General features: G+C 41.2%; 1 protein-coding gene and 1 pseudogene across 8 annotated transcripts in view; both read right to left on the bottom strand.

The window, feature by feature from the left end:
* The window catches only part of LOC106634551 (rRNA-processing protein FCF1 homolog), a 45,799-nt pseudogene extending 42,983 nt beyond the window's left edge, over window positions 1-2,816 (bottom strand).
* ULK4 (unc-51 like kinase 4) overlaps window positions 1-14,021 on the bottom strand; it is a 721,105-nt gene that overhangs the window by 202,170 nt on the left and 504,914 nt on the right. For all 8 annotated transcript variants that reach the window (XM_055109707.2, XM_055109709.2, XM_034956180.3 and 5 more), the window contains one exon: window positions 11,068-11,166. In XM_055109707.2, the coding sequence (XP_054965682.1) occupies window positions 11,068-11,166 (99 nt within the window). The remainder of the gene's footprint in view (window positions 1-11,067; window positions 11,167-14,021) is intronic.

Genomic DNA, 14,021 nt, shown 5'->3' on the forward strand with positions numbered 1-14,021 from the left:
AGATACTATGTCTCATAATGAATTTGTTATAAGTTGTGGAACTCGAAAGACCATCAGTTATTACCATTCTGCCCAATTCTCACATAAGTGAGATGTATAAATATAATGTTATACTAAAATTCTGGTGTGTTTTTTACCTGGTTCTAATATCTAACCTTCAGATTTGGTTATTAGAGTCTAATTATTAAGACTCAATTTCCTCATTGATGCACATAAAAACTTAACCATTAATTATGCAAAAGTATTCTTATCCTACATTTAAAAATCAAGGCAAGAAAATAAAATGGCCAGGCGCGGTGGCTCACATCTGTAATCCCAGCACTTTGAAAGGCCGAGGTGGACGGATCACAAAGTCAGGAGTTTGAGATCAGCCTGGCCAGTATGATGAAATCCCATCTCTACTTTAAAAAGATACAATCTCACCACTCGTATTCAACATAGTGTTGGAAGTTCTGGCCAGGGCAATCAGGCAGGAGAAAGAAATAAAGGGTATTCAATTAAGAAAAGAGGAAGTCAAATCGTCCCTGTTTGCAGATGACATGATTGTATATCTAGAAAACCCCATCGTCTCAGCCCAAAATCTCCTTAAGCTGATAAGCAACTTCAGCAAAGTCTCAGGATACAAAATCAATGTGCAAAAATCACAAGCATTCTTATACACCAATAACAGACAAACAGAGAGCCAAATCAGGAGTGAACTCCCATTCACCATTGCTTCAAAAAGGATAAAATACTTAGGAATCCAACTTACAAGGGATGTGAAGGACCTCTTCAAGGAGAACTACAAACCACTGCTCAATGAAATAAAAAAGGATACAAACAAATGGAAGAACATTCCATGCTCATGGGTAGGAAGAATCAATATCGTGAAAATGGCCATACTGCCCAAGGTAATTTATAGATTCAATGCCATCCCCATCAAGCTACCAATGACTTTCTTCACAGAATTGGAAAAAACGACTTTCAAGTTCATATGGAACCAAAAAAGAGCCCGCATCACCAAGTCAATCCTAAGCCAAAAGAACAAAGCTGGAGGCATCATGCTACCTGACTTCAAACTACGCTACAAGGTTACAGTAACCAAAACAGCATGGTACTGGTACCAAAACAGAGATATAGATCAATGGAACAGAACAGAGCCCTCAGAAATAATGCCACATATCTACAACCATCTGATCTTTGACAAACCTGACAAACACAAGCAATGGGAAAAGGATTCCCTATTTAATAAATGGTGCTGGGAAAACTGGCTAGCCATATGTAGAAAGCTGAAACTGGATCCCTTCCTTACACCTTACACAAAAATTAATTCAAGATGGATTAAAGACTTACATATTAGACCGAAAACCATAAAAATCCTAGAAGAAAACCTAGGCAATACCATTCTGGACATAGGCATGGGCAAGGACTTCATGTCTAAAACACCAAAAGCAATGGCGACAAAAGACAAAATTGACAAATGGGATCTCATTAAACTAAAGAGCTTCTGCACAGCAAAAGAAACCACCATCAGAGTGAACAGGCAACCTACAAAATGGGAGAACATTTTCGCAACCTACTCATCTGACAAAGGGCTAATATCCAGAATCTACAATGAACTCAAACAAATTTACAAGAAAAAAACAAACAACCCCATCAAAAAGTGGGAGAAGGATATGAACAGACACTTCTCAAAAGAAGACATTTATGCAGCCAAAACACACATGAAAAAATGCTCATGATCACTGGCCATCAGACAAATGCAAATCAAAACCACAATGAGATACCATCTCACACCAGTTAGAATGGCAATCATTAAAAAGTCAGGAAACAACAGGTGCCGAAGAGGATGTGGAGAAATAGGAACATTTTTACACTGTTGGTGGGACTGTAAACTAGTTCAACCCTTGGGGAAGTCAGTGTGGCGATTCCTCAGGGATCTAGAACTAGAAATACCATTTGACCCAGCCATCCCATTACTGGGTATATACCCAAAGGATTATAAATCATGCTGCCATAAAGACACATGCACACGTATGTTTACTGAGGCACTATTCACAATAGCAAAGACTTGGAACCAAGCCAAATGTCTAACAATGATAGACTGTATTAAGAAAATGTGGCACATATACACCATGGAATACTATGCAGCCATAAAAAAGGATGAGTTCATGTCCTTTGTAGGGACATGGATGAAGCTGGAAACCATCATTCTCAGCAAACTATCGCAGGGACAAAAAAACCAAACACCGCAAGTTCTCACTGATAGGTGTGAATTGAACAATGAGAACACATGGACACAGGAAGGGGAATATCACACACCGGGGCCTGTTGTGGGGTGGGGGGAGGGTGGACAGATAGCATTAGGAGATATACCTAATGTTAAATGATGAGTTAATGGGTGCAGCACAGCAACATGGCACATGTATATATATGTAACGAACCTGTACATTGTGCACATGTACCATAAAACTTAAAGCATAATAAAAGAATAAAAATAAAATAAAATAAAAATAAAAAGTTACCAAAAAAAAAAATTAGCCGGGCATGGTGGCGTGTGCCTGTAATCCTAGCTACTTGGGAGGTTGAGGCAGGAGAATTGCTTGAACCCGGGAGGTGGAGGTTGCAGTTAGCCGAGATGGCACCACTGCACTCCAGCCCGGGTGACAGAGCGAGACTCTGTCTCAAAAAAAAAAAAAAAAAAAAGACAAGACACCTTTAAATACCTTTTAATTAGCTAGACTTTGCTTTTGGCATGACCCACGTTTCACAGTTCCACATTCAATTCTTTCTTCAACCTCTCTAACTCCCATCTCTCGCCTATCGGTCTGTCCCATTGCCCTAGTCTTGTTCTTTCAGTGAAATGTATTCATATTAAAGCATTACTTTTGAAAGAGGGCTTGAAAAGAAGACAGGAGAATGCTGGAGTGTGGATCATCATGGGTGAGAATGACTTTCTGGAGGAGCTCTTTTCTGGCACACCTCATATCCCACCACATAAATGCATGTTTTTCTACTCAACCTAGAGCAGGCAGCCTTGGCCAATAACAAAATGCCATTAAAAAAACATATTGCTACATGACAGCCACTCAAGACAAAGGCATAAAAAGTAATGGGAGAAAGCAGATCTGCAGTTCCGGGGCCTTTCTTCCCTAAAGCTAGACAAATCTAAACATTGAATGTCAGAGCCCTGGGGACTTTCCTGTTAGAAAAGGGTAACGATGCTGTGGCATCTATTTTGACTGCTCAGAGGCTTCATGCTCACCAATGCTGCCGGGATCCTAGGGCTCGGTTTTTATGTATTGCGGTGGCTATAAGCACAGCAATTTTCCAGAAATACATGGGTCCCTGGTTAATGTCATCTGCCCTTTTGGATCCTTTCTTGTCAATCAAAGATAGGGTTTGGGTTGTTTCAGAAACACAGGCTGCCCAATGAATGTCAGGGCTAACCCTGCTAAGAAGAGGGCAACTTCTAGAGAGAAGTCTAAATGATGCAATTTTAAAGCAAGCGAGCCGAGCCAGTGAGCCATCACCACCACCACCTCCTACTAGAGGCCAGGCAGGACAGCAGGAGTGCTGCGGACAAATTCTCTGAATAAATTTGTACTTGAATCTATGTCTTACCAGACTTAGTCTATGCTACATTTGCTAGCTCTTTACTTCCTTTCCTACACAAATATAATTAAATCCCTTCTCTGTAACAGGCCCCAAAGTGAAGCAAACAGATATGGCTCCTGCCTTCCTAGGGTTTACAGTTTAGTGGGAGGGACAGAGACATAAACAAGTGTTTTTGGTACCAGGTAACAGGAAGTGTTAGGACTAGGAGGCTGGGGATGCTATGGGAGCCGGGGTCTGAGGCACGCTAAACCAGTTTTCGTGGGTGTAACCAGCTTCCTAAAATAAGTGACAATGAAGCCAAGACCTGAAAGCCAAGGAAAAGTCAGCAAAATGAAAGGAGAATGAGCTAAGGGAAATCAAGGCATGTTTAAAGAACTGAAAAGAGTTGGTACACAGAACATAGAATATGACTAGAAAAACCAAAAGAAAGTGCTAGAAACATAAGAAAGGGTCCAATTATCTATGATTTTGTAAGCCTGTTCAGAAGTTGGAGTTTATTAAGTCAATGCATGACAGGATGAGTTTTGTATTTTGGAAAGAACACTCTGACTGTACCATGGAGAAGACAGTAGAGGGAGCAAGAACAGGCAGAGAATCCAGGTGGAAGGCTCCTGTGGTCCTGTAAGGGCAGGAGGATGGTGGTGGCCTTCATGATAGTGCTCATGGCAACAAGGAGAAAATGGCAGTCTGTAACGTGTGATGTGTGATGTGTTTGGGTGGCAGAACTGCCAGGGCTTGATGAAACGGGGCAGGATGGTGAAGGAAAAGACAAGAATGATGTCCACATTCTTGGCTTGGGCAATTGAGTGGAAGTTAGTTTCATTCACTGACAGACATAGCACAAAAGGAGGAACAGTTTTATTTTTATTATTTTATTTTTTCAAGATGGAGTCTCACTCTGTCACCCAGGCTGGAGTGCAACGGCACCATCTCAGCTCACTGCAACCTCTGCCTCCTGGTTTCTCGGCTCACTGCAACCTCTGCCTCCTGGTTTCAAGCAATTCTCCTGCCTCAGTCTCCCAAGTAGTTGGGACTACAGGCATGCGCCACCATGCCTGGTTAATTTTTGTATTTTTAGTAGATACAAGGTTTCACCATACTGGCCAGGCTGGTCTCAAACTCCTGACCTCAAGTGATCTGCCCACCTCAGCCTCCCAAAGTGCTGCGATTACAGTTGTGAGCCATCATGCCCGGCCCCAAGTTTTATTTAAAAATTTTTTTTTTTAGAGACCAGGTCTCACTATGTTGCCCAGGCTGGTCTTGAACTCCTGGGCTCAAGCGATCCTCTTGCTGTGGCCTTCTAAAGTAGGAACAGTTTTCAGGAGGTACTTATGAGTTTGTTTTAACCCTGTTGAATCTGAGGTACTTATGGCACATCCAGTGGAAATATCCAGAAGGCAGATGGGCAGTGGCTACTCAGAAAGAGGGGTATCATCTTTAAATGGAGTACTGACTCCTTAGAGGAGCTGCTTAGTATAGAACTAATAAAATCCCCAATCTCTTGGGTTTGACTTGCAAAAAGACTACTACTACCCCTGGGCTCCATCACCATAAACCATAATCACCATAAAGCATTACCTGTATTTCATGCCACTGACTGTGAAGTTAGCAGGAAACAGAAGGAGAACAGGCAAGTACAAGTCCACCACCATTTGAAAAGAAAAATCTGCTCATGTACTTTGTGAAAGGAAGAAATTTAGTAATAAAAATGGAAAACAGAAATGAACTTTTTCTACATTGCGTTTTAATTTATTTTTATGTTAATTTACTTATTTTTAAAACTGGCACAGTGATCTCAGAAACATGAATTGATAAGAATCATCAGATGTTCAGGCGACAGCTTGGTCTCCCAGTTATCTAGTATAGCCACACTGATACAAGTTGAGGACTGGGTCCTAAATGGACTGTCGAGGACCATCTTTTCAGTGGCCAAAAAAGGCACACATGATTCATGTGAAATAAACAGAACAATATAAATTAGTCTAAATACTGGCACCTTTGATATATAATAAAGAATATTTTAAAAATAATACCATAGGAAATATCTATTTTAATTAAGGGACAAGCAGGCTGTAGCATCATTTCTTATCATAGTTAACTATCTAGTTTAAAAACTTATCTAGAATATATACTTTGGCTTCTCATTTTCTTTCTTTTGGGAATAAAACACTTTGGTCAAATAAGCACCTTGCTTTATCTTTCCTTCAGGAGACAGTCAACTTATTATATCCTATATTAGCCATATCTTATACTATGGTTACCAATTGAGGGTTTGAAGTTCCCCCTGAAATTGTGAACTGCGTGCTGAACTCTGCACATAAGCAAGTCTAGGCATTTTTATGGTAAGAGAATCAAGAATAATCAGATTGTCAAAACAGACTTAGAATCACTGTCTTATATAAACATTTCACTATGGCTCTCCTACAGTGTATATTATAAATATAGGTCATAAATTATAGGTTGACAGGTTTCATATTCTCTTAAGGATAAGTAGGTTTACTTTCATAGGACCATATCTGGAAAAAACCTCAAAAGCTAACAAGTTCATTCTGTTGCCTTTAGGCCAAGTGCTTCCAAAATTATCCAAGTCAGATGAAAACTGAAAGTGTGTTTATTTTTCCCTACGGGAAAGCAATTCCAGCACCTCATTCTGTAACCTATTACATTTTTTAACAACCACTGTAAAATTTATCTTTGGTCTGTATGTGCTCTAGTTTAGGTCCTCAATAGCCTTATTACTACTTTTCTTCACTTTATACACAGCTATAAATGTGTGTTAATCTTTCCCAGAGAAGACATATGGCAGTGTTCTTGTCACAGGCCATTTTTATACGTAATGGTTCCAATGATAAATGTGTATATATTGTACACAATGCAGCCTACACACATTATGCATACATCTAGCCAATATACTAGAACCTAACTGTGATCAAGTTACAAGTAACTGGAGCGCAGTGTCACAAAGAGCTGAGAAAAACCTCTCAGAGGACAATTTTATTCCTTGGGTAATCACCTGCCCTGAACACTGGGTGGCATCACCATTGGGCTGCAGGGCTCTTAGCAGGACAGTGAAAGCTGCAGCTCCAGCAGAATTCCAGGAGAAAGGCGGGAAGACCTCTAAGCAGTGGATAGTATTCAAGGAAACTGGACCCTGTGCTTTTACATATGTAAATATTCAAGGTAAGAAACCAGAAGACATCTGGAAATAAGCAGGGAACAAGAGGGGGCCTTTGGGAGGGACTTACAAACACAAGGGAGGATGTCTATAAAGAAGGTTCCAAGAATCGTCTTGTAAAGAATCCTAAACTGAGCAGAGGGGTAGCATCGGAGGTTGGCTGGGTGAGAGAGACAAAAGAAGCACTTTATGAGGGCAGGAGGGACTATTCCAACAAATCATAGCAAGCAGAGGATAAGGCTAAAAATCAGACATAATATGTGATCGAAGGGGAAATTTTCGAGAAATGACAGTTGATCATTTCTCCCAGGTATCATCTCATTTAATCCTCAGGCTCAGAGACAAACAGTGCCCCATCCAAGATCACACAGCTGGGCAGCAGCAGAACCAGACATTCAGTCTTGGATTTCTGACTCAAAATCCACAGCTCCTGGCAACCTCTGGCCAGAATCGTATGATATTCCAATTCAAGTAATTGGGGGATAGCACCACGTACAAAAAAACGTGCTATATGAATTTCAGGAACTATTGGTAGTACAGACTAATAAATTGTCATATTCCTAATATAAGGTTGAACCAAATGAAACTGCTACTTTTGTAGGCCTCAAATGGTCGGATATTGGCAATTTTATGTGATTCAATGTAATATCAAGGAATCAAAAACGGAAGGTGTCAGCCTAAATTTAGAGCCCAAGGTGGTACCCTCTTGTGTTTAAATTTTATAAAAAACAGAAAAAGAATAGTGAGAGAAGAATACATAAAGCATGCTAATAAATATTTAAATGCAAAATCCTCAAATACCAACAAAAACTACCATTTCACATTTAATGTTCTATACTCACCTTCCTCCCTGATTACTGGAATTCCTAAAGTCAGCCTTCTGGGGAATCTTCTGATTTTGAACTTGGTAGATGCATACTGCCGTATTTAATAGACCTCTGTGGCCTACACAGAGCCATCTATCTGCTCCAGGTTCCTGGTTATCTGCTCTTCATCTACATCAGAACCTCCAGAAAGCTCCCTAGGCAGCACCTAGGCCACTCCAGGGTAGAGAATTAAGTCTGCATTTCAAGTTTCATCTACTGCTCCATCCAGGGATTTTTCATTAGGGCCTACAGTATTTGGGTTGTTAGATTAGATTATCTGGAATAGACGCCTGTTCAACAAACAATTCTGAAAGAAGCAGATTCCTCCAGGAGAGGAGATGGGAGTATCTACTCTCTTTCCACTGAGAGTTAAATCCAATCACTCAAACCCAGTAATTAAACAGTGTAATCAGGGCAGCTCTTACAAGGAGTGTAAGCAAACCCAGGTTCATCAGAGCCACTCTGTGTTGGTGTTCCTCACATTTTGAAGACATAATCATTTCTATTTCCTAATTAACTCTGCTAAGTAATTAGATATAACTACATAAAACAGAAGTGTAAAATATTTTGTGCTTCCTAAACAAAAATGCTTTGTGAAGTCTACAAGCATTTTTGTCCATTTATGTGTTTGTCATAAATGGACAAAAAGGCTATCATCCTTAGGAGGAAAAGGCAAAAAGTAGCCTCCATTCAGAACATCTTAAACTATGAAAAATGCATCTGGAAATGACTCCATGTTCGAGCTAAGAATATCTTCCATTCATGAAGACCTCCAAAACTTAAAAACAGCCAAAACAGAATGGCTTTTGAATCAAAACATTGTATTTCAGTGAGACTATTCCCAAACATGGAATAAAGTTAAGAGTTTAACGTGTTTGCAGTTAATCCAGAGGCCAAGGAGAACGGTGGTAGGGAAAATGTACACTCAGTTCAGACACTGAGCTCTCTTGTATTTTTATCCTTTGTAAGCTTTGGGGTACTTATGTGGAAGGCAAGGACGGGCCTATGTCATCAGGAAAGAAGGGCTAAGTAAGATCAAAGGTAAAGCACTAATAGAATCTAGCTCATTGTCAGCACTGGTTAACAGTGGTGAAATTGCGTTTTTTTGTTTTTTGTTTTTTTGAGACAGGGTCTCACTCTTTCACTCTTTTGCCCAGGCTAGAGTGCAGTGGTGTCATCATTGCTGGCTGCCGCCTCACACTCCTGGGCTCAAGCAATCCTCAAGCCTCAGCCTCCCAAGTAGCTGGAACTACAGGTGTGCACCACCACACCTGGCCAAATTTTAAACATTTTTGGAGAGACGGAGTCCTGCTATGTTGCCTAGGGTAGTCTCAAATGCCAGGACCCAATCGATTCTCCCATCTCGACCTCCCAAAGTGCCAGTATTACAGGCATGAGCCACCACACCTGGCCTGTATCAATTTTTATATAGCTATATTTGTTGAACACATACTATATGCCAGGTCCTGTTCATTTAATCCTCAAAATAACTTCATGATCTCATTAGCATTACTAACTTCATTTTACAGATGAAGAAACTGTGGCATGAATAAATTAAGTCACAAATATTGTTAGTTAATATTTGTCCAAAGTCACACAGCTGGTAAGTGGCAGAGCTAAATTGAGCCCATGCCCATGAACTCTGCATGCAATACTGTCTTGCATTATTATTGTTATTGTTCACTTTATTTCTTATATTTCATCTTCCATGTAATTTCTAACTTATAATTCCATGGAACATGGATATCATAGAAAAATTCCATTTAAGGAATACTATGCAGCCATAAAAAAGGATGAGTTCATGTCCTTTGTAGGGACATGGATGAAGCTGGAAACCATCATTCTCAGCAAACTATCACAGGGACAAAAAACCAAACACCACATGTTCTCACTCATAGGTGGGAATTGAACAACGAGAACACTTGGACACAGGAAGGGGAACACCACACACCGGGGCCTGTCATGGGGTGGGGGGAGGGGGGAGGGATAGCATTAGGAGATATACCTAATGTAAATGATGACTTAATGGGTGCAGCACACCAACATGGCACATGTATACATATGTAACAAACCTGCACATTGTGCACATGTACCCTAGAACTTAAAGTATAATTAAAAAAAGAAAAAAGAAAAAAAGAAAAATTCCATTTAAGGGCAACTAGATGTTCTTAACTAGAAAGATGATAAAATTAGGCCAGGCGTGGTGGCTCACACCTGTAATCCCAGCAATTTGGGAGGCCAAGGCGGGCGGATCACTTGAAGCCAGGAATTTGAGACCGGCCTGGACAATATGGTGAAACCCCGTCTCTACTAAAAATGCAAAAATTAGCTGGGCGTGGTGGTGGGCACCTGTAATCCCAGCTACTTGGGAGGCTGAGGCAGGAGAATTGCTTGAACCTGGTAGGCGGATGCTGCAGTGAGCTGAGATCATGCCACTTCACTCCAGCCTGGGCAAGAGAGCAAGACTTCATCTCAAAAAAAAAAAAAGAAAAGAAAAGAAAAGAAAAAAAAGATGATAGAATTAATTGGCAAAAATATAAAGTTAAAATTAATTAGGAACAATAATTTGATTTTAAAAGACTGGGAAGTTTTGTAGACAGTGAAATTATATGTTTAAAACAGTTTTTTTAATTTTTTACTTTTTGAGATGGAGTCTCGCTTTTTCACCCAGGCTGGAGTGAAGTGGCACGATCTTGGTTCACTGCAACCTCTGCCTCCTGGGTTCAAGTGATTCTCCTGACTCAGCCTCCCGAGTAGCTGGAATTACAGGTGCACACCACCACGCCTGGCTAATTTTTTTAAATATTTTTAGTAGAGACGGGGTTTCACCATACTGGTCAGGCTGGTCTCGAACACCTGACTCAAATGATCCACTCACCTTGGTTTCCCAAAGTGCTAGGCTAAAACTGTTTAATACGTCCAAACTCTGAATTTCTGTTGAGCTCTTTTTGTATATTCAATGGTCGTGTATAGTCTTACCTGTTTTTATTTAATTTTGCTTATTTCATTCCATTTCTATTGAGATTGAGGGGGTGTGCCCTAGGTCTGTGTCTGTGCTTTTGCATTTCTGGGGAAGTCCTGCATGCCAAGTCAAACACTAAAATATCTTTTTGAGAAGAAATTGATTCCCATAGCAATTTCTTCTTTCCTCTTAGAATTCATTTGTTGAATTTTTTACCTCGCATTTGTTAAGAAAGTAATTAGATTTGAGATTTTGCCTTACCTAAATATCTATTTAAATGAATAAGCCACCTGGTTTTAAAATAAAGTAGAGATTTAGTTTTCCAGGCCAAATAATCTTCTGAAAGTTCTTTTGGCTCTAGTTTTGAAGGGAATAAAAATAACATAGAAACTCAAGAGATCACGAAATTCAAATAAAATTACTTCAACTTCAGTAATGCTCCAAAAGACATACAGGTGAGCTCTTACCAGTGGAATAAGCAGGCTAATCAGGTCTGTCAGAGGTCTGTTGAGCAGCAGCAGGTCTTCTGCAGCCTGAGGGTCCTCTCCTGAGCCAGACTTCTGGGCCTGGAACAGGGAGAAGAGAAATGAAAGATGGTCTTGGTGATTAGTCAGCTTGGCCAAAGGAAACAGGACCACTCCATCAGGCAGACACAAGGGGCTGAGGAAGCATTCTACCTCGGTTCCCAAGGATGGAATAGATGGAGGCCCCAGAAGAGATACTATGCTTTGTTATGACATAACAAGGAGTGTAGATATTGCCACTGCCGCCAGCTCAGGCTACAGAGGCTGACCTGGACAGCACATAGATAAAGCAATTACAAAGGTTGCTAATGGAGGAATAATGGTGATGTCCCATATATTGCAGTGAGGAAGCGCTTCATCTTTTTTTTCTTTTTGAGTTGGAGTCTCCCTCTGTCACCCAGGCTGTTGGGCAGTGGCACAATCTCAGCTCACTGCAACCTCTGCCTCCTGGGTTCAAGCGATTCTCCTGACTCAGCCTCCTGAGTAGCTAAGATTACAGGCTCTTGCCACCACGCCTCGCTAGTTTTTGTATTTTTAGTAGAGATGGGGTTTTGCCATGTTGGCCAGGCAGGTCTCTAACTCCTGACCTCACGTGATCCACCCATCACAGCCTCCCAAAATGCTGGCATTGCAGATGTGAGCCACCGCGCCCAGCCAAAAGTGCTTTATCTTAAGCATCCTGAGACTAGGTGCTGAAGAAAACTGAACTTTAGAGAAGCTGGGTAGTTTGTCTAACATCTCACAGATAAGGAGTGACAAAGCCAGAGGACCAAACCCAGGCTGACTCCAAGTCACAAATGCTAATCTCCTCTGAGCATATTTATGCACATGATACATACCAAGTGCATTCTGCTATGTTTTCCTTCTCTATATGCATACATATGCTCAAATAACATCTAAAATATTTGTCCAACATATCACTGCATGAATAGGCTTCAAATACAGGTAGATATTCCTATGAATGTTTAGACTTAAATGGCAATGAAAATAAATGAGTGAGTGGTTTTTACATTGTGTGTCTTCTCGCAGGGGTTTTATAGAACTGTCTAATTCCAAAGGAGATTTCTATCATAGAGATGAATAATTTTATATTGAAAAATGGTATGGATTATTTTTTCCATTTGCTATAATATGTAGACGCCCTTCCTCTCTGTTTTTATGTTTACTCAGAAGAAACAAAACCACTTTTCAATAATGACCTTTGCCAGAGCCAACAGAGCAGGCCACAGGCTGCCCTGCCTTGAGTCATTAACCTGGACTCCAGGACCCTTCTCATAAATGCCTAGTTTCCTTCTGCACTTCTGGCCTATGGACAGAATTTCAGTTGCCTGTTTTCTTTGGTTCAGAAGAACTTGACTGAAAATCGGACACCTGTTTTTAACAACTTGCACATCTCAATAGATAAGGAGAACAAGGGTCATCATTAGCTTGGAGCTTCCCTCTCACTTCCCTGACTGACTTTATCGGAAATGGAGAATTTCCTTTCAGGAAACAAATGTGCAGCACTATCCAAGAGGTCTGAACCTTTCTGAATCTTGGCCGTTGATCCCTTGCCCTCTGAAACATTATCTGACATGGAATATTAGCCTTTCCACATTACCACATTATCCCTTAGAGCAGATTGATTTCTTCCTGGGAGAGATAAGGCAGTCTTGCAAATCAGCAATGAGGCAGCAGTGAGGGGTACGGTGCCTCCTTTCCAAACACACACAAGCAAGCGAATGGGGCCACAGCACAAGAAACACTGTAGGACTTTTTCCACCAGGATGTCCCATGGTCTCCAGATCCTCCAAGATCTGCAGAGTAATACGTCATAGTCGCCAAGAAACATCGACCCAGTCTACCAGTATTCATGTGGCCACCTCCTTGCAAAGTTGCCAAGAGTTCCAGAAGAAAGAGAAGGCTACAGCTTTGCACAACAGAGAGGTGGCACAAAAGAAAGACATTAGAAATTCCACTCTCCCCACAAAAGTACTGGCCCACAAAGGAAGCTCTGTGCAACAAAAGGACACCTGCCTGGATGCAGCAATAAACACTGAAGCCCCCAGAATCAAATGCAAAGGCCCAGGCCTGCCTTGCCTCTCAGCCTCTCTCCAATTTCCCAACATCAGACTCCCTCATGTCAGCCTCCTAACTCCTGGATTTGCCACCCTTTGTGTGCATCTTGTACAGGGCCCGTGTCCCTGTCACAACATCATGACTGTCTGCTCCATCCAGGTCCTCTGACTTTGCTTCTGGCCCCACGGACCCCTTTCCAGAACCACTCCCTTTTGTCATTGCTGTGTGTGAACTCACCCCACTCCTAGCAATCCCCTAGCTGTTATAACCCAGGCGAGAGAGGATGCTAGCCTGGGCTAGGGTGATAGCAGCAGGGTTTGAGAGAGGCAATTGGATGTGTTAGATGTTTATGGTAAAATCTACATGATTTGGTGACAGATTAGATGTGGGATATAAAAAAAGAGGAAAATTTTAAGAATGCCTCCAGGTTTCTGGTTTGCGTGGCAGGGTGAGTGGGGCAGGGCTTGCTGGCAGGGAAATGGATTTGGGAGGTAGATCCTGAGTTCAGCTTTGGTCTATGGGGCCATTCTAGAGGTCATATTGAGCAAGCTGCTAGGTATATGAATATTGATTTCAAAGAAGAACTTTAGGTAGAAATATACATTTAGTAGCCTTAAATCATCCAACTAAAGAAGGTGACATTCCTTTGGAACTTGTCATCCTTTAGTTAAACCATGAGATCCTAGAGGATGGGGACTGAATCATATTCATCTTTACATTGCGAACGTGCAACATGATGGTGTTTGGAGAGCACAGTAAGTGTTGAATTGATCTGAGCCACACCATTGACAGTTATGCTCTACTGTGTGCTAAAACCTGCTGGAGATATAAGACAGGAA

The sequence above is a fragment of the Pan paniscus genome, chromosome 2, assembly GCF_029289425.2.
Source record: "Pan paniscus chromosome 2, NHGRI_mPanPan1-v2.0_pri, whole genome shotgun sequence".
NCBI lineage: Eukaryota > Metazoa > Chordata > Mammalia > Primates > Hominidae > Pan > Pan paniscus.